The sequence below is a fragment of the Ambystoma mexicanum genome, chromosome 2p, assembly GCF_040938575.1.
Source record: "Ambystoma mexicanum isolate Mex_15411 chromosome 2p, UKY_AmexF1_1, whole genome shotgun sequence".
Lineage (NCBI taxonomy): Eukaryota > Metazoa > Chordata > Amphibia > Caudata > Ambystomatidae > Ambystoma > Ambystoma mexicanum.
Window position 1 is genome coordinate 300,423,682 of NC_090923.1, and position 26,797 is coordinate 300,450,478.

General features: G+C 44.9%; 1 protein-coding gene across 2 annotated transcripts in view; it reads right to left on the bottom strand.

Annotated features, from left to right (window-relative positions):
- The window catches only part of FAM120A (family with sequence similarity 120 member A), a 1,536,407-nt gene that overhangs the window by 355,138 nt on the left and 1,154,472 nt on the right, over positions 1–26,797 (bottom strand). For both annotated transcript variants that reach the window (XM_069643586.1, XM_069643587.1), the window contains exon 15: positions 978–1,016. In XM_069643586.1, the coding sequence (XP_069499687.1) occupies positions 978–1,016 (39 nt within the window). The remainder of the gene's footprint in view (positions 1–977; positions 1,017–26,797) is intronic.

Consider the following 26,797-nt stretch of genomic DNA (forward strand, 5'->3'; position numbering starts at 1 on the left):
AGCAAATCAAAATGCACAAACAATAAAAATCCTTAATGGCGATTTAGGTACTTAGTCCCTGCTCTCACTTTTGTCAACTAAGTGGGGAAGGCCTGAACCAAAGTCAGAACAGGGAAAAAGTATATGTTTGCTGGTTACATAGTTCAAGCACCCATTTGTATAATATGGCTCTGCCCTCACCCGCTCAACACCAATAATCAGCCCCAGTTCGTACATATTTTGCCCTCATACATGTCACATTTTAACAGGACATATGCTCTCTGAGGATTGCTGGAAGGGTACTGCAAAAGAGGAAGAGCAAGGATTAATAGTACCAGAATTACCATGATAGTCATTTTCCTTCCATGTGTCCTGCTCTCTCCTCTTGCCCTTGGCCATACAAACTAGGGAAGACCGCATATGCCTAGCCTAAGATCCAGGCCTGCCACAGTGTACACATCACCAGTTGTGAAGAAGTAAGAGTAGGACACAAGATCCAGCCTGGTAAGGCTCTTTGAAACAATAAGAAGGAATATTAATGATTTGTCAATTTTAACAAGGGGCCACCCAGTATACTACAATATTTAACTCAAACACCAAATATACTGGAGTAATTTTATTACATTAGGGAATTGTCAAGAGTAATGCTCATCATGCAGCGTTCAAGTAGCTCAATGTCATTGCATCACAGATTTAGAACTTAACTAGACAGATGAACACACACACTGCTTAACTGTAACTGAGTTATGTTTTAGGGAGCATGGAGGAGGAGAGGAGTAAGACCCAAGTATGGTTTATTGCTCAATCACAAATTATTAATAATGGAATCATTCACTTGTAAACAGGGAGCACCATCTGTGTTAAGACACCAATTCATGGTTTAGTTTACCCAGAAAACAAAGCTGACAAAACGTACATCCAAAGAACGGCTTGCGGTAGAATAAAGGAAGAGGGGAGTTGGGGGTGGTGGGGGAGGGGTACAAAGAGGAGTATTTTACCAGCCAAGGAAAATTCTCTTCCATAGAATCCTCTGGATTCTGAAAGGCAAAAGAAAGAATAGGTTAGATGAACAATGATAGTAACAAAGTAACACAGGATTATACTATAACAAACAACAAACATAAAAAGGTAAAAATATGTCCAAGTCCTTGTGCCCTTGTAACAACGAATGTGGGTTTTCAGTGCGGATGGTTGTGAAGCGTGGAAGTTTGCATGAAGCAATGGAATGATGTGTGTGTTTCAGATTTAGTGGGATCTAAGAGATGCTTTGTAGGTAGGGGATGGAAGGTGGATGTTCCAGGCGTTTGGTGGAAAGCTTCCATGGGGCAGGATGACCTTTTCTGATGCATATATAAAATACTAAAAACCATATGCCGTCTCCAACTTCTTCAGCTCTCTTCTAATAAAGTTAAACTTTCGAAGCAATTCTCCCCTACTAGCATAGACTCCAAAGCAACCCTTCTCCAGGATTTTGAGATCAAAGAAAGGTTTCCAGACAAATGTTGCAACCGGACAGTGCACTTGTACAAGGCTTAATCTAACTCCCTCACAACCCTTCACATGCATATTTTACGAGGGGGGCAGTGTGGGATTCAGACGCAGACATGGCCTCAAACTCTAGACTCCACAAACAGCAGTGATGACTGCTAACTTCATCTGAAAGGAGCATGATTATACGGAAATCATGTCTCCAAAGAAAAGCATCATCAGCCATGAAGATGTAGCTCCTGTGAAACTGACAATGCAAAGAGGTTCACTGACCAGGCTTCTTTTTTCTTTTTTTTTAAAAAAATGTTTATGGTTCATAAAAATCGGTATATACGCAACTTTTTTGTAAAGAAGTATAAGACAATATTTCAGAATAAGAAAGCAAAACTGTACTTCAGTTAAAACATACTGTTGTTCATAGTGCAAATGTTATGTACAAGAAATTTAAATATACTAAAATCTAACAGTTAAAATCATCAAAAATGTGTACAAATATAAGCATTTCGAACAAATATTATATTAATGACAAAACTAGAGCATACTTTTACTTTTAAAGAGAAAGTTCTGTTACATATATAATTGTTAGGGATAATTCTCATTTTATGGCTAATTTCCCTCACCTAGCGAGCCCCCCAGCAGCTTTGCTTGATTTCTGGAGTTATTTTTCTCACTTGGTAAGAGTGTGCCTCTTTTTCCCACTTTTACCTGTGTTTTTGCCATGTGTATTTCCTCTGCTTTTGTGATTGTGGACTATGGAGTACACCACTTGTTAGGCAGAAACCTGTGCAGTTCCCTTGGGGAACACTGCAAAAGATTTAAGACTACAGGTAGAGCAGTAAACCCCTTTGGTAGCAGTCTGTACCACCCAGATTTACCTGGTAGCTGTGGCTGAGCAGTCAGACTTCTCTCAAGAAGAGTTAGGCAGTATGTAAAGTATACACAATATGTACCAAAACACAATAGCACAAGCAAACACTGACCAGAGCTTGGTTTCAAAAGTATATAGTTATTTATTTAAAATACACATAAATTAAAAACACTCTAGCAAAAATATAGTAAAAGCACTTCAACACAGTTATAATGAAAGTAGATTCAATCCTTTCTCCTATCTAGACAACTCTAGGTAAAACACCACTTAATTAAAACAGAGGTGAGTGCTTAACGTTAGATGACACTCTAGTAGTTTCCAAGAAAGGGAGAGAAAAAGCAGAAATGGGTTAGACACACCACTCTAAGGTCCAGAGCACTTGCAATAGGCTTACAGAAGAATAAAGTCACAGGTGAGCAAAAGTCACTAGGCAGGGCCCACTCTTAGAGTAGCCGGAGCGAAAATGTGCCCAAGATCACACTGTTAGTTAGAGATTCAAAGTCTTGCAAAGAGTCAAAAAGAGGTTAGAGTGGCTCAGAAAGTTTAGCCAAAGTGTCCCAGGCACTCCCAGGTTCGAAAGCCGGGGACTAAATCTACCCCGTACAGTCGGTAGCAAGGGAAGCCAGGCAGAACACAGTACCTTAAGCGGAAAGGATCCTCCAGCGGTGGCAGTTGTTCCAGGCAGTGGCAGCAGGGCTCGACGTCGGTCAGGGGAGAAGAAGTTCTCGCTGAAGAGCAGAAGAAGAGGGTCGTTGCACTGCCCGGGAAGAAACCAGCCGCGGAGTCCTCCGGTTAAAGGGTTGGTGCCGACTTTCGCGGTATGGGGGTAAAGTGTGGTATTCCGGTTGCCGGGGTGCTTGGCACAGGCAAGGCGGCCACGAGATACCTCAAAGAACGGAAAGAAGGCGAAAACTGGTTGTCCCCACCAGTCAAGGGAAGGAGCCACTCCGTTAAGAGTTCTCCTCGGTCGTCGGGAAAAAGTGGTGAGACGGTTCAGCAGGGCTCCACCGGGTGGTGTCGTCGAAGCAGGTCGGCTCAGCTCTTCCCTCGTCGGATTCTTGGTCCTGTGGCGACTTCTGAAATCCCAGTCCCCAAAGCCCTGCTTTTATGCAGCAAACCCCCATTCACCCAGCCTAGCTGTCACTCAACCATGCTAAGTGGTGAGCCGGGCGGCTCACCACTTGGGCCAATCAGGACGGAGTGCGACTTGAGTTACCAAGGTAACTCAGTCCAGGGTGCCTAAATCCCCCTCCACCCCTCCTAAGTACCCCAGACAGAGTGGCACCACTTTGGAGGGCTTCTGTGGAGAAGCCCGCCAAAAGTGGAACAAAGGGCTCCACTTTGGGTCAGAGTTACAGAGGCGAACACCAACGCCATTTTAGAATCAAGTTTTGGCAAAAAGTCCCAACCGGAGTTATGAAAATAAATATATAAACCGGTGGTATGTTTAAGGCTACCGTAAATAAATAATTAAATGTGTTAGCCTAAAACAATGGGAAATCCCATAGGGAAATATTCGCGGTCGAATATAAAAAGTAGTTTCCACTGCCACCAGCCAAAACTCGATCAGGGGGGACGGAGACGTGCCCCCTCGACTAACAGACCCTGGGGCAATCGAATTGCCCCAGCCAGTACGTCCACAATATGATGGTTTGTACTGGTTCTGTTCAGGATTCAAGACTAGCAAAGTCTTTGGTGACTTTACATGCCCTGGGAGACAGTAGTCAGTCCCAGGGTATGGAGTCTATGTTGGGGAGTCCCTAGGACACCCCTGGGTCACGGCACAGAGGGTGCTGTGTGACCCACATCACAAAAATACATGAGGCCCTATGGAGTAAGAGACCCCATAGCCCATTCAACACAAGGTTTAACCAAGAAAACACACTTCAACATGTCCAAGAGTGAGGGTAAAAGAGTCTCACTCTTGGCAGGAGAAAAAAATTAAACCCCAGAAATCCAGCAAAGCTGCTGGGGGACTCACTAGGTAGGGAAATTCAGCCTAAACAGAGAATTCTCCCTAACACTCGCCCCCCCCAGACTAAGGGACAGGAGGATTTAATCCACTCCTGGATGAACCTCATACCTCTAGTCGATGATATACATCCTAGAGAGTCCATCAGCATTTTGAGGGTGACACCTTGACCTATGCTTAAGGGAGGACTCAAAGGTTTTCTTTTGCAAGCTAAAGGACCTACAAACCCTTTGAGGAACATCAGTCTTTTTGTTATAGGGGATCTGGTTGACCAGTCCCTCAGAAGTTGGTACAACTTCTGAACCTATGTTAGGCTTTTTGAAGGGGTCCTTATAAAGGATTCCCTTAGATCTAGAGGGGCCTCCAAGGTTCCTCACCACCTCTCTTGTGGGAGCAGGTTGGGTCTTAGGCCTCTTGGTTGGAGGGGTTGGGGTTAGGCAATGTACCTGCTTCCCCTTCCTCTTAGATCTACCCTTACCTATTTTAGGAGTTTCCCCCCTAATATTAGGATTTGAGTTGGGGTCTTCAGTAGAAGGTCCAACAGTCTGAAGGTTTTTGGCCTTAGACTTTTCTTTTCTGGTTTTCCACCAGCACTGAGAATTACCAGTTCTCTCAGGTCCAGATAGGGGCCTAGTTGGTCTATCCACCTCTTCCTCAGAAGCAGGGGGAGTCAGAGACTCTGAGACTAGGGGAACAATGATGGAGCTTGGTTGGGGCGCCCATGTTCCTAGCATACTATCCTGAAATGTGCCTGGGTTAGAGGTCAACTTACTAACACCAGGGCTTGTAGTGGGGTTCTCAGTAGAGGGTCCCACAGGCTTAGAAGGGTCCTTCAAGGTAGCCTGTCTAGCCAATTTGGTTAAGTTCTGCTTCTCCATACTGGGAGGCCTGGGGGTATGTGACACTACTCCTAGAGTTCTTAGGTCATTCCCTAACAGGACCTTCCCAGGTACCTCAGTCTGAACACTGACAGGGATCCTCACTGTCATGTTGTTACACTGAATGAGGGCTGGTAGGATAGGAACCATTTGGACAGGGCCTCCAGACATCTTAGTGGGACCTTTGGGTGCTTTGGCCACATCCTCAGGTTGAAAGAAGCTTTCATCCACTACTGTTCTGCTGGCCCCAGTGTCTCTCCTGGCAGGAGTATCCTGGCCATTGACAAGAACACTGTCCACATAATACACCTTAGAGTTAACAGGTAGGGAGTTATACACAACCCTATTCTGGGGACTAACCAGACCCATAGGCTCTAAGTTTACAGTTGCTTGAAGACCCAAGGGTTCTTCAGCAAAGAGTTCAAAGTGGGCACTAGCCATCTGTACTTCATCCTCAGGAGTGAAGGCTAAGGAGACTGTGCTGATCCCTGCAGGTTTACCCTTGCACTTGGGATCTCCTTTGATATGGTCAGTACCCTGACAGACATAGCATTGTCCAAATGCTCTCTGGAAGGGTGGCTTGTTCTGACCTCCTTCTGGCTTGTGGCCAGAAGGTACAGTAGCCTGACTAGGTTTCCCATGTGGCTTACCCTGGTTATTTTGTGGTTTGGGGCCCTCTTTGGGATAGGAATTATTAGAATTCTCTTTGGAGTCTTTTTTAGGCTGTTTCTCCCCATCCTTCTTCTGAGTTACCCCAGAATCCTTGTGAGTGGCCCTGTTGGCAACCCACAAGTCAGCAGCCTTAGCTAGTTTCCGGGAATCTAATTCCTTGGAATCAGCCAAGTGTTGTCTGAGCTCAGGAGAGCAGGCATCATAAATAGTCTCCAACATAAACAAATTCTTCATACCTTCATAAGTGTTCACCTTGTAACCCTTAATCCATCCCTCTAAGTTTTTCAAACATTCACTCACCCAGGTAGCCCAAGGGGTACCATCATGCTTTTTGAGGTTCCTAAACCTCTTAAGATACTGGGAAGGGGTCTTCCCAAACCTAGCTATCAAAGCTAGTTTCACACATTCATAGTCCTTCCTATCCTCCTCCCCCATCTCCATTACCACATCAGTTGCAACAGGGGGAAGCCTAGAGAACAACCAGGTGAGTAAGTCATTTCCTGTGATGTTCTGGAGCCCATGATTATATTCAAACAGAGACAACCAATCCAACACATCCAACTTAGGCTCATACATACCAACCAATTCTTTAGGCATCCGGGGTCTTTTAGGACTGGAACTTCTAGAGGAGCCAGAGAGAGAAACATTCTCAACAGATAATTTCTTCATTTCTAAGTCATACTTGAGCTCCATTTCCCTTAGCCTTAGTTCTTTGTCAGTTTGAGCATTAAGTTTCTTATACTCCAATTCTAGCTTCATTTTCTCCAGTTCAAAGTACTGAGGACTAAATGTGGGACCTGGTAAAGGTCCAGTAGGTACAGCAGGTAGAGCAGGCAGAGGCCTAGGGGGGACAGTTACAACAGCCTCACCCTCCTCTTCTGACTCTTCCTCAGAAACATCAACATTTTGCTCCATGTTAACTTCAACACTGTCATCTACAGTTGCTGGAGTGGTAGGTTCCTCTGAACCATCACCCAGACTTTGGTTAGCTAACAATCTTTCAATCAGCTCCATTTTCTTGCCCTTAGTCAGGAGATCCTTATGTTTACAGAGCACTCTTAAACAATCAGCAGTTTTGGCTGCAAGGGACTCTTGACTATAGCTTTCTATAACTGACATGTTAGAGGTTTTACTTTTTCAGTGCTAAGCTTTGTGGTTAGTTGCACTAAGGTATCTAAAGCACAATAAAATGTATACTCAATACAAATCCCACCGCTGTACACCAGTGTTAGGCAGAAACCTGTGCAGTTCCCTTGGGGAACACTGCAAAAGATTTAAGACTACAGGTAGAGCAGTAAACCCCTTTGGTAGCAGTCTGTACCACCCAGATTTACCTGGTAGCTGTGGCTGAGCAGTCAGACTTCTCTCAAGAAGAGTTAGGCAGTATGTAAAGTATACACAATATGTACCAAAACACAATAGCACAAGCAAACACTGACCAGAGCTTGGTTTCAAAAGTATATAGTTATTTATTTAAAATACACATAAATTAAAAACACTCTAGCAAAAATATAGTAAAAGCACTTCAACACAGTTATAATGAAAGTAGATTCAATCCTTTCTCCTATCTAGACAACTCTAGGTAAAACACCACTTAATTAAAACAGAGGTGAGTGCTTAACGTTAGATGACACTCTAGTAGTTTCCAAGAAAGGGAGAGAAAAAGCAGAAATGGGTTAGACACACCACTCTAAGGTCCAGAGCACTTGCAATAGGCTTACAGAAGAATAAAGTCACAGGTGAGCAAAAGTCACTAGGCAGGGCCCACTCTTAGAGTAGCCGGAGCGAAAATGTGCCCAAGATCACACTGTTAGTTAGAGATTCAAAGTCTTGCAAAGAGTCAAAAAGAGGTTAGAGTGGCTCAGAAAGTTTAGCCAAAGTGTCCCAGGCACTCCCAGGTTCGAAAGCCGGGGACTAAATCTACCCCGTACAGTCGGTAGCAAGGGAAGCCAGGCAGAACACAGTACCTTAAGCGGAAAGGATCCTCCAGCGGTGGCAGTTGTTCCAGGCAGTGGCAGCAGGGCTCGACGTCGGTCAGGGGAGAAGAAGTTCTCGCTGAAGAGCAGAAGAAGAGGGTCGTTGCACTGCCCGGGAAGAAACCAGCCGCGGAGTCCTCCGGTTAAAGGGTTGGTGCCGACTTTCGCGGTATGGGGGTAAAGTGTGGTATTCCGGTTGCCGGGGTGCTTGGCACAGGCAAGGCGGCCACGAGATACCTCAAAGAACGGAAAGAAGGCGAAAACTGGTTGTCCCCACCAGTCAAGGGAAGGAGCCACTCCGTTAAGAGTTCTCCTCGGTCGTCGGGAAAAAGTGGTGAGACGGTTCAGCAGGGCTCCACCGGGTGGTGTCGTCGAAGCAGGTCGGCTCAGCTCTTCCCTCGTCGGATTCTTGGTCCTGTGGCGACTTCTGAAATCCCAGTCCCCAAAGCCCTGCTTTTATGCAGCAAACCCCCATTCACCCAGCCTAGCTGTCACTCAACCATGCTAAGTGGTGAGCCGGGCGGCTCACCACTTGGGCCAATCAGGACGGAGTGCGACTTGAGTTACCAAGGTAACTCAGTCCAGGGTGCCTAAATCCCCCTCCACCCCTCCTAAGTACCCCAGACAGAGTGGCACCACTTTGGAGGGCTTCTGTGGAGAAGCCCGCCAAAAGTGGAACAAAGGGCTCCACTTTGGGTCAGAGTTACAGAGGCGAACACCAACGCCATTTTAGAATCAAGTTTTGGCAAAAAGTCCCAACCGGAGTTATGAAAATAAATATATAAACCGGTGGTATGTTTAAGGCTACCGTAAATAAATAATTAAATGTGTTAGCCTAAAACAATGGGAAATCCCATAGGGAAATATTCGCGGTCGAATATAAAAAGTAGTTTCCACTGCCACCAGCCAAAACTCGATCAGGGGGGACGGAGACGTGCCCCCTCGACTAACAGACCCTGGGGCAATCGAATTGCCCCAGCCAGTACGTCCACAATATGATGGTTTGTACTGGTTCTGTTCAGGATTCAAGACTAGCAAAGTCTTTGGTGACTTTACATGCCCTGGGAGACAGTAGTCAGTCCCAGGGTATGGAGTCTATGTTGGGGAGTCCCTAGGACACCCCTGGGTCACGGCACAGAGGGTGCTGTGTGACCCACATCACAAAAATACATGAGGCCCTATGGAGTAAGAGACCCCATAGCCCATTCAACACAAGGTTTAACCAAGAAAACACACTTCAACATGTCCAAGAGTGAGGGTAAAAGAGTCTCACTCTTGGCAGGAGAAAAAAATTAAACCCCAGAAATCCAGCAAAGCTGCTGGGGGACTCACTAGGTAGGGAAATTCAGCCTAAACAGAGAATTCTCCCTAACACCACTTCAGTAGCCCCCTTCTTTTTTGTGTTACACAACACCTTCAGTGCAGTGACACAGGGTTGTCTTTTAGACTTCCCACTGACCCCATTTCTGAGGCCGACTACTGTCCCCCAGAAAAAGGTAAAGTTGCCATTAACTTTACTCATTTTAACCACAGATCCAGTGCACTCCATCTTAAAGGGAGTACTGGAAAGGGTTAATCCTTAGTCCTTTGTTTCTGTAGCTCCTAGAGCATTGTTTCGCTCTTTTAACATTTAGACTTGGCTGGTGGCAGTGGTATCTACCCTAACTTTTCTACCGCGATTATACTATATAAATGTGGTATTGTTTTAGGCTATTATATTAGCCTCGAACTTAAACCTGCTTGACCAAATACTTTTTCTTTTGTCTCCGGTCAGGTTTAGTCGGCATTTCTTTTTGTTAAAGTCCTTCTTGTGTTCTACTTTGCGCGTCAAACCAGTTTTGCCTCCTTTGTTCACTGTCTTTTGGCGGGCTTCTGCCAAGATGCCCTCCTCTTGGCGCCTGTGCGTCTAGGTGGGCTGAATGTGAGGGAGGGGTGTAGTCACCCCCTGCACAGGGTATCCTAGGAAACCCAAGTCGTACTTTGCCATGATTGGCTGAGGTGGTTGTCCGGGCTGGACAACCCCCCTGCTGCGTGATTGACAGCCAGGCTGTATGAATGGGAGATTTTCGCATAAAAGGCAGGTCTCTTGGGCTAGAAGTCAAGAGTCACCACTGGAACTACAAGGAAATGAAGAGAAGCGGAGAAGACGACAGCTGCTGCAACTACCCCGTCCCGGTGAAGCCCTGCTGCAGTCCTAAGCTATCTCCCCTACAACCACCAGAGAAGATCTAGTCCGGTTCCCTTGAGCCTGGTGGGGATAACCAGCTCATCTTCCACAGCCAGAGGATCCTCTTCTTGGTCAAAATCGCTGCACATTGCTGTAGTGGTCTGGATAGCCATCTGAAGAGCCTCTCCTGTTTTTAATGAGCACACCTTTTATTCACCGTCGCTGCTGCCGGCCTCATCCCTGTGTGGTGCAGACCCTTCCAGATGTCGTCCTTTGCACCGAAGCTCCAGGAACCGTGGGTCTGCAGGAAACTACCAGGAACAACTGCCGTGGCACCAGCTTCTTCATTGAATAAGGTACTGTGTTCTGCTTGAAGAATTAGGGTGAACCCCTTTTCTTTGCCTCCAAGGCTTGCCCTTGTTTTCCCTCCTCCTTATCACTTTTGCTTCCTCCGTTGACAATATCCAAGTACTCCTGGCAACGTTGAATCTTGAACTGTCCGACTGTGTGATCCTCGACAACAGGAACCCGGTTCCACTTGACACTGGCTCCGGCCTATTGACTCTTGAATTTCTGTCTGAGTGTTCTCTGATTCTGTCTGCCTTGACAAAAGTATTGCCTATGATTTTTCCCCCAACTCTCTATGGTTAACCAAGGTGCTAAGTGTGTTTTTGCCCCGGTAACATTTCTTGCAGCGGATACGCGTTTCTTTAGTAAGACCGAACTGTCATTACTGTCAAAAAGCGATCGCAAGGGTATTCCCAGTAATGTCTTTTGTTTCACAACACTGGTCCGTTAAAACATAGGGTACTTACCTTGAGTTAGAGTTTACCACAGTGAATTGGTTGGTTGTAGTGTATTTTACGTGTGATTTGGAATTAATAGAAGTGTTGTGTTAATAAAAAATGGTTTAAAATAAATGTACTTATTTTTTTTTCCTGAAACCTTAAGTCAGTGTTTGCTTGAGTCACAGTAATTGTGGTCCCTTTGTGTAATCTCTGCTACTGCGCATATACTCTTGAGATAAGCCTGGCTGCTCTGCTACTGCTACCACTTTAACATAGTAGTACAGGCTTGTACCAAAGGTAAAACTTGTATTGCCACCTGTAGTCTTAATTGTGTGTAGTGGTCCCTAGGGGCACTGCACAGGATGCTGCCTAATAACAATTCAACAGCACCAATTAAAATAGTAATTTTAAGTATAGCAGCATAATTTTACATAGATTAGAGAATGTTCTCCTTTGGAATGGTAGTCAAAATTTTCATGATTAGTAAATTTAAGGTACATGAATTAAAAGTTATTTTTCAATATGTTGTAATAATTTCACCAATGCAAATATTAATGGCCGATGACTACCTTGCATCTTTCTGTCCCAAAGTAAGATGAAACAATTGTCAAAGTTGGTATCAACTAATTTTATCAATAGGTTTGTTTGTTGTGATTTAAAATGAGAACATTCTAGTACAAGATGTTTTAAAGTTTCATTCTTGGCACCGCATGGAGTAAATCAACACCTCAACTCATCACAGTGCTTAACAGTGCAATACCAGTGAGCTATTCTTTCCCTAGTATGATATTGATTTAAATCGCATGTAGTTATCGCGAAAATTACTGCAGGGAAAGCGCTCTATATAACTGCATCGAGGAACACACTTCGTAGTATATTTGGCATATTCACTAATTGTTGGATACATTTTAAGTTCAGAAATTGTGTTTATTCAATCATATTCAAATAGCTTTTTCCTTTACATAAACTGGCCTTAAGACATTGTGGACAGTTATTTACTAACATATGATGGAAGTCTGTATACAATGAGTTTTTAGGAGGATCAATCATTTTGGCGTATTTAGTAAAGTCATGCCATTTCTTACGACATGAGAGGGAGATCAGGCTGAATTCATGACGAATAATACAATTTGGGATTCCCAGAGCCAGATTTAGTGCAGATTTCAGTAAGCGGCCCTGTAATACTAGAGAACGCTTTCTATCTTAAGGCTCTGGAAATCAAGTAATGGAATTAATGAAAATGTACAGTATTTATTATGAATGCATTTTGCTTGAAACAAAAGTGGTTTTGCCTTTGTGTTTAATCTTTCTGACCACATTTTAATAGAGCAATCGTTGCTGATGTGATATCCAAGATGGATAGTTTCTTTGATCAGTTGAATATGAGTATTCACAATTTCCCATCTATGGTACTTCAGTTTTCTTCTGCTTGGAAAATGTCATAATACAGGTTTTTAATGGATAAGGAGTTAAATTATGTTTTTTTGCGAATTGTTCAAACAAATTCAACTTGGTTTGCAAACCAGCTGGGGTAGGATCAAAAAGTATCACATCATCGGCAAAGGCCAACCACTGGATCCGAATGGAAGCAAATTTTATTGCAAATAGATCTAACTCGTGCCAGGTTTTATCCAAATCACTCAAGTAAAGGTTGAATAAACAGGCTGCAAGGTTGCATCCTTGTTTTAGCCCCATTTTGGATGCTATGGGGTCAGTAGTTGCACCTTCAGAGGTGACCCTGATCTTATAAAATGTGTAAGTGTGTAGCAAAATAATCCAATAGATCAATGTCGAGGGAATCCCCATGTTTTCCAATGTGGCCCAAAGGAGATTTCTTCTAACACTATCAAATGTGGCCGATATATCTATAAATGCCATATAGATGGGACAGGAATCCATATATTTATTTTCTGCAAATATGTGGGACAGCACAGTAGCATTCAAGGCCGTACTCATACGTTTTATAAAACCAGTCTGAAATGTAGAATATAGATCATATTGTGTAATATGTTTTTCAAGAGCATTATAAGAGTCGCAAAAACTTTCGCATCACTATCCATAAGCGATATGGGGCGGTAATTGGCAGGATTTAGTGGATCCCCCCTTTTTAAAAATAGGAATGATAATAGATGTTGTCCATGAGCGGGGAATATCACCGGATGTCTGGATAAGATCAAATTTTGCTTTTAGAATAGTAGCCCATAGACCAGGCTTCACAAGGCAAGACTATATAAGGCTAAGTTAGTGACATATAATCCAAGATCTCTATCTGGCAATCATCAGGGAATCATCATAGAATTCATTAACACACACCCTCTATGTCGAGACAAGACCAGAGACAACGTTATTACAGTGAAACCAATTTGTAAAATAGTAAAACATTTTCATAGCCAGGGAATATTACCAAATGAAAATCTGGCTAGTTTGTGAATTTTAGTTTTTCCTATATTAAAAGCATATGTACTTTGCTTCGATGTGTAGCTGACTCCTAAAAATGGCAACCAGAGAGGAACAATGGCCAGTTAGGTAGTTTAAATCTTGCGCTGCCAGCAAGTGACCCTGCCCCATAAAGGTTGAAGAGTTCCTTACTCTCATGCACCATAGTGGTTTTTACTGCTAGTTCTTTTTCGCGTCATGCTTGTGCCTAGGACAACAGTCCTCTTGATGAAGGTTATCAACCTCTGCTGTGTAAGGTGAAGCGGTTGTTTTTACGAATTCAACCCATTACAGAGAAAATAAAGTTACTCAACGTAGTTAGAGTACTCCCCTTTCCTCCATCCTTGTGGGCATCCCCTAACATGGGGATGGTACCGGAACCTTTGGCAGCAAGAAACTGAGCTTCCCCTTTAAATTTAGTATAGTACGTGGCCTCGGTTGTGGTTACGTAATGCTGACGCCTCGCCCTCACCCTTTGAACACATCGGACGCTGAGATACCTGGCTACGCATATTACATATTAACCATCTGCATAGTAGTGGGGGAAGGCGGGTGGGACGTATTGAGGGAAGACGACTAAGGACTATGAGAACTCTAGTCACTATGGTGAGTAACTAATTAAATGTAATGTATTGTTTTTGATGTAAATTAAATGTACACATTTATACAGAACAATTTAATACTGATACATTTGTGTTGGAATCTTTCTCGGAAGAAACATTTAAAAATATAATACGCCCCTGATTAAGAGAGTTTCTCGAAACGATTTGGGCCACATGAATATTAAAATTCAATGTGAACTGGGGGCGCTGTTGCGCTGAAGCAAGATGGCCACCTGAGTGCTGTGCTCTGGACTGGGAGAGTGTATAAACACTAAATTAAACCCTTCAAATACAGCTAAACCGCCCGGTACTGAAAGTTGTTCTGGTGGAACCTCTCCCCTACAACCCTCCGAAATTCTGGACCCGGGCAACCCCTGTGGGCTAGGCTGTGGCCCCCTCCGTTCGTGCTGGGGCTGGGAGTGCCTCACTCGCCCCGCGCCGTGGCTCCAGGGACCGCGGCTTCCTCTGCCACCTGAGGACGCGGCGCTGCAGGCCGCCATGTGGGAGGGGTGTCTGAGCCCTTCTGAGTGTGCCGAGCTGCTGTTTCTGGCGGATTCGCCCTGCGTGTCCGCGCCATATTCCTGCTGACTACCTGGGGCTCCACACATCCTACCAGGACCAGCTACCGCCTCCTCCCACCTACTCTGAAGACGTCGGTGGACACCGGATTCTCATGCTGCTGGAGACGGAGGCGCCGCTGCGGGCCCCCGCGCTGGCATACCGCTGGCCTGTCCTCCACCCGCTGCCCCCTCCTTGAGGAACACTGGACATATACCATGATAAGGTCAGGGGTGCGGGGGGGTTAAGTGACTGTGCTGCCGGCCCCAACCACCGCGGGTGCACCTCGTGGCCCGCCATACTTTTATCAGCAGTGATTGTGACATCTCGGCCTGATCTGGTCGGAGCGAGCTTGCGCTGGGGGCCCGTGATAAGGGGAAGTGGTCTGGCACTGTTGCCCCCCATGGCCGTGGGGGTACACACTGCGGCCTATCTCAAGCTGTGTTGCACCATTGCCTTTGGTGCCTGCAACCCACTCCCCCCGACTGTTGAACTTCCTGTGGGCTCACTGGACCAGTTCCGGGTGACACACCTGTTAACACCCTCACTGTATACCCCCATCACTGGGGCAACGTAACCGTTGGCACCTCTGGACCTTGCCACTCAGATCTAACATGACTGCGCTCTCATGTGAGGCCCCACCAGTCACCAGGGCCAATTGAAATAGCTGATGGATAGGAGATCCGGGGGTCCCCCACTACCGCGCAAGGGACCGAGATTAATCCACTGGATCGACCCCACGGTCCTCTAGCTGCAGTGCACCATCTGAACAATCCAAGCGATTGGCTGAAGGCGGCGACCTACCTGGTCTACCTGAACCTACCTTGCTCATAACTAACCACAGTGATCGCATTGTCTACGCTTGGTACCCTACTGGACCACGCCTCGGGGGCCCCCACTGGCATCGTTCCATGTGTGGATTGATCCCCCTTGTTGCCACCACTGCCTACACTGATCTTGCGAGGCATCGGATCCCAGCCACCAGAGCAACGGAACACCCCGCGGGCGCGAGGGGTACACCAGGGCCTTTGTTGTGCCGGGGGTAGCTACATAAGCGCTGAGCCCAACTGAACCTCACCACCATCCTTCTGGCGGACCCTTCTGGGGCAATTGTCAACTCAGAAACTTGATACTTTGGACCGCTGACGCTCTCTGAGGTTCCTGGGACCCGCTTTTGCCATCACCATGACCAAGGGAGCTGGGACTGGGAAGAAGCAAAGCTCGCTGAACATGTTTGCCAAGACACCGTCTAGGCCGCCGTCGGAGCCCCCAGGGGAAGCACCCACCGCCTCGACATCTTTGACCCCCGATGCCTCGCAGAAGATGCTGGAGTACATGCGCGAAGGATTCACCACGCTGCATACCAAATTGGACGACCTGAATGGCACCATCTCTTCTATAAAAGCCCATATCGAAAGGACAGACAGCTGGGTCGCTGAGATTGAAACAAGGGTCGGTACCGCAGAGGATGACCTGGGTTCCCTTCGTGCCGCTGTTTCTACACTCACCAGTCGAGTTTTGGCAGTTAAGAAAAATGATGACCTCGAATCCCGCTCTAGATGGAATAACCTGCGCATCGTTGGCATGCCCGAGGACAACATCAAAGAGCCCATGGAAGAATACGTGGAACGCATCCTTTTAACACTCCTGGATACTCCGAAGCTCTCCAAACAATTCGCTGTCGAAAGGCCACATCGCTCCCCGATTGCTAGAACCAGGCCGGGGGCACCTCCACGTCCCATTATAGCCAGAATCTTAAATTCCCGGGACCGAGACGCCCTTCTGCTGGCGGCCAGGGCCAAGGGGGAGTTACTTCTTGGAGCGGCGAGGATCCATCTCTATCCTGATTTCTCCGTTGCTGTGCAACAAGAGCGCAAAACCTTTCTGGCGGTGAAAAAGAGACTTTGTGACTTGGGAGTTAAATACTCCATGCTTTTCCCCGCAAAGTTAAGGATCGAACATTCCAACCAAACATTCTTCTTTACTATTCCTGAAGAGGCATCGAAATTTATTGATGAACACTTTCCTGGATGATCCCTTCATCGTTGCTCCGAGGTCTACGCACGTGGTTGTCGTGGATCGAGCCTACGCCATATATGTGACCGCCGTGGGCAAGGCTCCCTACGATGGCCACGCTTCAAGGGAAATGCATTAGTTATTAGTTTTTGTTCTTGTTGCTCCATTGATCCTCCGCAATGTGGCCTTGGTTGCCACACAGACACATTGTGTTTTGAGGCGTTTGAGGCCCGGATAAGGCCACAGTTTGGATACTTTCCTATATTTACCTCCTGGCCTCTGGTAGTTAGATACCGGGATCTTGAGCTCATCCACAGCTACTCTGGGCCTACTTCATACTCTCGTGTTGGTGCGCCCACACTGAACACTCTGGCTAATACGGCTGTATTATATAATCTCCTCACACTCTCCCCAGTCCGGTGCGCCATCGCTGGGCTAACTAACAGGCCCCCAGGCGCAGATGCCTAGAAGTTTGTTGTTGCTATGGTTCTGTTTGGGTATCGTCCCTCTGATTGGGGGAGGGATGTGGGTGGGGGGAAGGGACGTTATGTTTAAAAAAGTCTTGACAACCACCGGAGGTGCTGCATGCGGCGTAGTAGTACATCACAAGTATATAGATAGGGATCCCCTTGCATCCAGATCGACCGACGCCTTTCCGCTGGTAACCCATGTACAGAAACCCAATCAATACCCCTACACGAATGGCTAATAACGACCTGACCTTTATGAGCTGGAACGTCCGTGCGTTAGGTAACCACAGAAAGATGCGGCAGATCCAGCTACATGTTGAACGCCAGGTGTAAAGATCCTATGCTTGCAAAAAACCCATGCTCGCTCTGACCAATGTGAACGATTCGCTAAACAGTGGGGTCCCCAGAGGTATAACACTAACTATTCTACTCAAAGCCGCGGCACTCTTACTTTAATACATAGGAGCTTGAAGTTCACGTGTAACCACTCGTGTATAGACCCCTTTGGCAGATATGTATCAACCATCGGCACGCTACAACATCAGGAGGTAGCCATCCTGAACATATTTGGTCCAAATGCCGATGATCCCGACTTCTACTTCCACCTAGCCTCTGTCCTGGAGGGCTACCCCATGATCCCGATTATATTGGGAGGCGATTTCAATACGATACTAGATGTTACCCTGGACAGGTCGGGCTTGAGGCCTCGCCAGCTCTCCAGAGCAGCCTATACCATTCTTACAACTCTCCCTCGACTGGCACTAGTGGATGCCTGGCGGCTAATGAACCCCGATTGCCGCACGTACTCATTTTATTCCTCGATTCTCATTCTAGAATAGATAGCTGGCTCATAACTGACATGCTGGTCAGATCCCTGTCCCACCAGGCTATCCTCCCCAAAACATATCTGACCATTCACTGGTACTCATCTCGCTGAACTGGGGTCCGGACGCCGACAAAACGAGGCAGTGGAGGATGAATTCTCATGCACTGCTTGATCAGGTCTTTGCTACTGAGCTCGAAACCTCCGTTGAGGAATTCTTTGAGGTCAATACAAACTCCGTGACAACGCAAGCCATCCTTTGGGAATCCTTTAAAGCTTATACGAGGGGAATTGCCATTTCTAAAGGATGCGGCATTCTAAAGGTAATCCGTGCGGATATTGCTATTAGTGAATCAACTCTGGCCACTCTCGAGATCCAATACGCTCGGGACCACTCCCCAACTACTCTAGCGGCATTGGGTTCGGAGATCGATAGGTTCCGCACCCTTGCAGAACGCGAGGTTAAGTTCCTTGATTCCCCCCAGTCGGTAAGGAAATATGGAGAGGGAGAGCGACTGGACCGTATGCTGGCCAGGCTGCTGCGTCGTGAATTCGGACCCCCTAATATCCCGGCTATAGTGAGGCCTGACTGCTCACTGGCCACTTCCCCTCAGGATATCAACACTGAATTCCTATCGTTTTACACCTCCCTGTACTCAGAGGTTGATGGTCCAAATATATCAGAAATTGACTCCTACTTGGATAGTCTTCCTCTGTCAGTCCTGTCCACTGATGCCGGCATCTCCCTGGAGAGGCCTATCATTCCCGAGGAACTCACTGAGGCCATTGACTCGCTGGCGGCTGGGAAGGCCCCAGGCCCGGATGGACTCCCCATGGAATTTTATAAGCAATGCAAGTCACACCTGGTCCCACACTTGCTGGCCCTATGGGAGGAATCGTGCTAAAAGGGCATACTCCCCCATCTCTCCGGGAGGCGTTAATAACAGTCCTCCCCCTACCCAGTGCGGTTCATACCGACCCCTTTCGGTGATTAACAGTGATGTTAAAATATACGCTAAACTTCTGGCCAACTGCCTAGCTCCATACATGCCCCACATCATCCAACCAGACCAGGCAGGATTTGTCCCTGGAAGGTCCACATCCCTGAATTTAAGAAGGCTCTTCAATGTGATCAGCAGGGTCAACCCGACCACACAGGCGGTAGCAGCCACTCTGGATATGCAGAAGGCATTCGACTCTGTCTCATGGAGGCACCTCTGGGAGTCCTCGAGAAATGCAAGTTTGGCCCTCAATTCCAGACTTGGGCTACTTTACACCGCTCTCTCGGCCAGAGTTCGCACAGAGGATAGGTGCTCCATTCCCTTCCAGATATCCAGAGGGACACGACAGGGATGCCTGTTTTCCCCGCTAATCTTCGCCATAGCCATTGAACCCTTTGCCGACATGATTCGCCAGTTACACTCTCATAGGGGATTGCGCCCAGCGGGCCGATCCGATATAGTTTCCCTGTACGCTGATGACGCTCTCCTGTACATCTGCTCCCCTGAAACCAACCCCGCCCTTATCCTCGCGGATGTTGCCCGATTTGGGGACATATCTGGGCTGAAAGTAAACTGTTCCAAATCTATACTATTCCAACTTACAGACTCCACACGTCCCCCGTTGGATTTATTGGGATTCTCCTGGTACCAATCTAGCATCACCTACCTGTGGAGTGGTAGTCTCCCGGCACACGGCGAAACTGCGCAAAGACAATTATCAGACTTATCTGACGAACCTGGCTATAAAAACATCAAGCTGGACTAGACTCCCCATTTCACTAGCAGGTAGGATTGGTATACTTAAAATGGTAGTATTACCTCAACTCCTTTATCGTTTCACCAACCTGCCTATATGGCCAGGGGACCCATTCTTCAAATCACTACGCCATATAAGTAATACCTTCCTTTGGCATTCAGGTGCAGTCCACCTCAAACTGTCTACACTGACCACCCCCAAGGAATTGGGTGGGTTTAGCGCCCCTGATTTCACTAGATACTGGGTGGTAGCCCAATCTCAATTTGCCTCTCATTGGTTTAACACCAGTGACCCCCCCCCCCGCCCCGCATGTTCGGTTGGAGAAACTAACTGTTTTTGACCGGGTGATTGGCTCCCTTATCCTTAAACCTATACCTCCTGAGCCCGACTCCGCAGACCCCGTGGCTAGCACATCCTTAGCATTAGCCAAACTCAGGGCAATGGTCAACACACCTCAACCATTCCACGGGGATCTGCTACAATGGAACTTCTTCCCTGATATCCCATCTATTCCACAAACTATAGTATCCAGTTGGGCGGATGCTGGCTTTCTGGCACTCCGTGATGCCTATGTCCAGGGCAACTTCATCGAGTGGTCTGAACTCCCTCTTTCCCTCAAGCGTCGGCCCTCAGCGAGGCTACAATACTCCTCGCTACGGAGAAATCTCAAATCCAGATATCCTAACTTCCCCACGCTACCACCCGACGAACCCATAGTTGCGGAACTCTGTTCCTTTTCCTCCTTCAAAGGGAAGGTGTCAAGGCTCTACTCCTTACTGCAGGCCAGAGATGAAACGCAGCTGGGAGGAAGATCATGAGATCGAGATCACTGATGAGAGATGGTCCCGAATGTGTGCTCGCACCCACGATGTGTCCTATAATTCTAAATTTAAGTTAATACAATTGAAGGTGCTACACAGATATCATACACCGAAGAGACTACATTGTATGTTCTGTGACTCTCTTCCCAATTGCCCCAGGTGTGGCACGGATCAAGCGTCTTACATCCATATGCTCTGGTACTGCCCTCACCTGACCCGATTTTGGTCTGATATCTGCTCCACGTTATCGGACATGCGGGAACATACTATTGTCCCCACCCCATTACATTGTCTCTTTCATGACCTTCCCCAGTTGGGGCGTGACTCGAAGAAACTGGCGGGTCTTTTTATACTGTTGGCAGTCCGCTGCATATTGATGTGCTGGCTCCGCCCTAAGGCACCTACCTACACACAGTGGCTCAGGACAGTTACGTGGGCACATGACACGGAAGAGTCCTCGAGCGCAATGCAACATCCACGTTCAAGGCCGAGAGACATCTGGCGAAAGTTCCGAGAGTACATGTCCGCCATGACTTTGCCTTCAAACTCTGCTTCAACCTCCCCTGGCCGTTCTTCATAATACGGTCGCTCTGTGAACTGTGTCTCCCTTGATTCGAATGCCAATACTCTACCTGATCCCCCTGCCTGCCACAGATAACTCATGATATATTGCTGAATATGTATGTTACTCATTTTCGCTGCTGGTGCTATGTGGCTCTCTCTGTGTTTTTCGTGTGTTGTCTGTCAGGTCAAATAAAAAAAGTTAAACAAAAAAAATTCAACGGGAATTTCATATCAAATTGTGATGTCTACCTACTGTAACAAAATTTAGCAATCTAATGTCATAAATTGAAATCATTAAGACTTAAAGTGATAAGGATCCTTTTTGTATAAAGGACTAACATTTTTTCTTAACTATTGGGATCACCTATTGAGCCATTGAAAGTGTGCAGGTAACATTTCTGTTTCTGTTCGATTTACAACCTATATGCCAGGGTTCATTCTCATCTCTGCACCTGAAGTTCAAAAACGGATTGTTTGGAACACAGATACGAGACCTACGTTTTAACAAATATTGTAAGATAGGAGTGCTAGGTGCTCACATATTGGATTCATATATTACCCTTCATTGCGGTGGCACAAAGCAATTCACCCACTCAACCCAAAATGTCATTTTTCAAAATTAACGCATTAACTAATAAAGCAGTCACTAATCTAGCATTCAGTGAGGACGAAGCTACTAGAATTCTTGGCCTTACAAAAGACACAGACAATACAAAAGACACAGACAAAGAATCTATAGGAGATGATAACACTGAGAGACTAATATCCAACTTGGAAAGATTAATTTGCAGGGAAATTTCTCAAACTACACGCCACAACCATGGCGCAGTATTACAAATCTAAAAGAACACCCAGAGGCCTACGGGTATATCTATGTCCTACTCTGTGCAAGGAAATTCAAGAACGTGTAAAAAGATGGGAGCATATCCTCAACAAATGCTCACAAGACTTCATTCTACGGACTACTGAGGAACTGGCAAAATCTTTATCAATCAAGAAATAGAGGAGGTCTTGCAACAACTGTCCAAACTCAAAACTGGTGACAAGCTTAAAATTATCCTTGAAGATACGAATAAGGGACTGCTCGCAACATTGTTTACACGTGGCAGGATTTCTACAATAACTCTAGACCAACCCCCACCAGACCACCTAAACATCTGGGACCAGCAAACAACACTGACAGCGGTGACGTTACAAGTGGAGAAAGTGAGAATTCAAACACAGTACCAAAGTGACAACAGCACAACCAAGTACCGCTCTAATAACACCTGTGAAAACACCTTTTTTAGGAGGAGGAAGCCCCGAAGAGGGCAAAAGAAAACAAAGACAAAAGAAAAATAACAGACTCAATTGTGCTTAACATCTCATCAAAACACATGACTAAACCACAAATGGACACACCGAACTTTCGGAATATCCTTCATCCCTACAAATAACACCACCATCTTCGAAGAAGAGGTTAATCTATTTAAACGTATCCATAAAATGGAATTGAAAGCATTCGTCGATACTCTTCCTGAGTCAATAGATGAACATAATAGACCAGACTACTTGGAAATGAAAAACAGAAGTAGATTTCATACGCAAATTAACCATCCAGACCTCAGGCGTTTCAACTATGTAACAACTAACAAAATAAACATCAGAAGCCATCAACTAAAGTTGATTAAGGAATTGGCAGAGGACAACACCATCACTCTCAAACCAGCTGATAAAGGTGGTGCATTAGTACTAATGGACACGGCACTCTACAACCAAGGCTTTCTTAAATTGCTAAAGGACTCTAGAACATACCTGAACGTAGAAAGTGACCACCATTTCTTCCATAAAAAACACTGTCAAGGAAAGCGCACAAGTTAATTTCTGATCAAAAGTTTCCAATCACCCCAGTGTTCTATGCACTGCCTAAAATCTACAGATGGCCAGTACCTCAATGGGTTCATCAGTAGCACCTTCCTATGCAAATATTTGTATGTTTTACTTTGAACAGACTTACGTACTTGAGAAAAAACCATGGAAAAGTCAAATCAAATTTTGTAAACGTTTTATAGTTGACATTTTCGGTATCTGGCAAGGAACACCTGAAGAACGCCAACAATTCTTCATTTACCTTAATAACTGTCATGAGAGAATAACATTCACTCTTGAAACTGGAAAGCCCAACATTCACTTTTTGGAAGTAAACATTGATAAAGCAGGAGTAGAACTTACCACCAACATTTACAGAAAACCAACCGATGTAAATAATACTTTACATTTCAGAAGCTTTCACCCTTCACATCTGAAGGGCAATCTACACTTTAGTCAGTTCTAACGACTGAAGAGAATAACACCAGACATAACACATCTACAAAACCAATATATCATGAAATTGAGATTAAAAAAAAGTTGATTTCCAGATGAAATTATTGCTAAAGCCATCGAGGGAAGTGAACCACTCACAAGATATAATCTTTTGAAAGAACAACCTAAAAAGGAAAACACCAGACTTATCCATTCTCTAAAATTCTCAAGTCAGAGCTATCAGATAAAGAGAATAAACAAAATAAATTGTGATCGGATTGATTCAGATCCCCACCTTACTCGATTATTTCCTGAACACCAATGCGGGCATACATAAGAGGTACAAACCTCAGGAATACTCTAAAGGGCAAGCAACCGCAAGTAAACAAAAACAGGGCACATTTTCCTGTCTTAACTGCCAACATTGTTCCAATCTTATAAAAGGGGCCCACATTTGACACCCCAATAGTGGCAAGAAAATACCACTTAAAGATTATGCTACTTGCAAAGGTAAAAATGTGGCAAATACTATGTCGGGAAGACCATTCATAGAGCTAAAGAAAGTTGGACTGAAGATAATTCCAACATTAGAACTGGCAACACAAAATCACCCGTGTTTAGACACTTCCAAGAAAATGGACATAACATATTGCAACTGCTATGCGTTATCCTAAAAGTAATGCACCCTCTACCAAGAGGTGGTGACTTGGCAAAAAGACTGGCTCAGAGAGAACTGTATTGGATACACGAATTGGATGCTATGACACCACTGGGATTAAATGTGGAATACTACATAGGTCCCCTTCTCTAGATACATATATTAAAGACTCATCAGCTGATAAATTGATTTACTATAGAACAGTCTGTGAATTACAAAACCAATATATCATGTGAATTACATGACCACAGGATGATATTCCAACAAATATAGTCACAGATCAACTAGGCTGATGCAACAACTGCACCCAACATGTATTGTACATTGGAGAAGGATATAAATGCATCCGCTAAGTATGTGAACTCCTATTTGAAGACAGATCCAAGAATTTTTTAATATAAGACTTACACGATTGGATTGACTTTCTTTTGCTCATAAAGATGCCTAGTGGATACCATATATTATGGGTAACCTCCCCTTTCATGTAATAATTGGTAATATTTTGGGTTTTGATTTCACAACCATACAGAATGTGAAGTCCAGTTTGGAGACAGGATGCTCTCTTGGTATAGAAGATAGCACCTCGAGCAAAGTAAACATCGGATTATTGTGATTTAGTCATTTTGAAATCTAACTTTAGCATACTCTCAGTCACCCAATAGGACACATTCCTTTGGAACATACACATCCAACAATCTAAATTTACCAATTCAAAATTCAATGTGGGCGAACTCTTAAATATGGGCTCCCCTTTAGGAAATTATCACACTCAAGATCTCATCTATATATGACGGAAACATTTAACACTTGGGCTAATGTTCCTGGAGAAGTGATGGCATCAAGCCATCGTATAGCTCAATGACCAGTACAGGAATATCATGTCCATACGACATGGTTTTACAACATCTGAGATGGTACACAAGGCATGAGCCTTCGCTTTTATTTTCTAAACATTAATCACTTGCAATTCTAAATTAGCATTATTCTGGTCAATTACAGGCCCTATTGAGTTATCTGCGGTTAAATATAATTATATCATAAACGTTTACAAACGCCTACTCACTCGCTTATAGACATTGTGGGTGATGTTTACTAGTATGACGTCATTCACGTTAATACGTGATGGCGTCATCACGAATCGGCGCTACTTTAAGTGGCCATCTTGTTTTTAGTTATTGAACTTGCGTTCGAACACAGAAGAGACTACTTCGCCACTTCAGCTTGAGTAAGTATGCTTATAGGGCTTTAACCCATTCAACACTTAAACCTTTTCTAAATATGGTGTTACAACTACAGCCTATGAGCATATTTACTTCAAACTAATATCCTTCCTATTATTTACTCTTACAGAGAGGATAAGCTATTTGTTCTTCTGTAAATCTAAACAGGCCGCGATTTGATCAGGCCACTGAACACTGCGACTAAGGCTGTCACTAAAGAGGGAAAGAATTCTTTGAATAAAATCCAATTCACATATTTTTATGTGAAATAACAGTTATTAATGACACCAACGGATTTCTTTAGATATTTGGGAATCCACCCTTGATATCCTGAAACCTGTGGCAATCTGAAGATACCTTCCCTTCAATTCATCTAGCATCTGACAACAGGTCACATTGACAAACTTACAAGGCCCTACCTTTCGAAGGGTAGGGAAGGTTTCTTTTGTGAGACTAGATATATTGGTTTGAGCAAAGACAGCCCTAGTATCTGAGCCCCACTATACATTTTAAATACTTTTTTTTACAGGTTGGGAACTTCCTGTAGTCTTAGTGAACACTGCACGATTTTGGAACTTCGAATTCATTTTCAAACTGACCCTTGGTTGAATATAAATAGGAGCAAGGTCTGTAGCCCTTATATTAAACACACAATGTTGTTGTATTAAATACAAAGTAACTTAGTAATGAGTTGTTTAATAATTGGTTGGTTGAAATGGTAACACCTAGGATCAACAAATTACACTTAGAACTACTGATGTTATAATAAGCATGATTAGATTACTGTACCTTTCCCCCTGAAATTCAGGCAACTGAAATTTGGTGTTCTGTAGGATGCTATATGATTAGCAAGAAATAAATTATTTCCCAGACATTTAGGTTCTGAATACTTCTCTGTTGAGCCACGAATAAAATTCAGAAACTATTCTATACTGAAGAATAAAAATTGTCATTGTTTTTTATGTAAATTAAATGTACGCATTATTTACTGTGATTATCAAATAATTGAATATTGATACCCATGTGTTTGAATCTTTCTCTGAAGATAAATATGAAAATATCATACGCCCCTGATGAGTTTCTCGAAACGCCTTGGGCCACATGAACATTAAAATTCAATGTGATTTTCATATCAAATTGTGGTGTCTACTTACTGTAACAAAAATTGGCAATCTAAAGTCATAAATGAAATCATGAAAGGGATAGTGCGCTCAAAAATGGTATTGTCTTAAAAGATGGGCAATAATCACAAACATATATTAAACATATTTTTAAGGAAAGTTCCTATGTAAAATTCTGAGCAAATAATGTCCAAACCCAATAATTGCAAGCACTACGAGGCATCCATTTAGTGAAATGGATGAGCCTCCTGTGCTATCACCACTAGGGAAGGTTCTGGTCAGGTGAATGGGGCTCCCTCCCACAGAAACATTGCCATCCATCAGCCACTAGTAACGATCGGGCAGTAGGAGTGGTGGTATAGGGACCCTGCCCGACTGAGACCCAGTCTCCTGATCCCTACTGGCCACCAGGTGGAGCTGGAGGCGCCTCATCTTGAGGCAAGCATACTACACAGTGAGCACGCAGTAGGCCATCGGGCACAGAAATGATAAATTACTCACTGTAGTGACTAACATACTGCTAGTCCACAGGCCCCTTTCCACCATACCGTACGGGCGTCCCTCGCTAGGGACGGGAAACATAACCTTTTTGACCAGAACAACTGGTCTTCCCCTTTAAATATAGATGCACGCGGGGGCACGGCCCTGGAAGCATGCACTCCCCTGACTCCACCCCCCG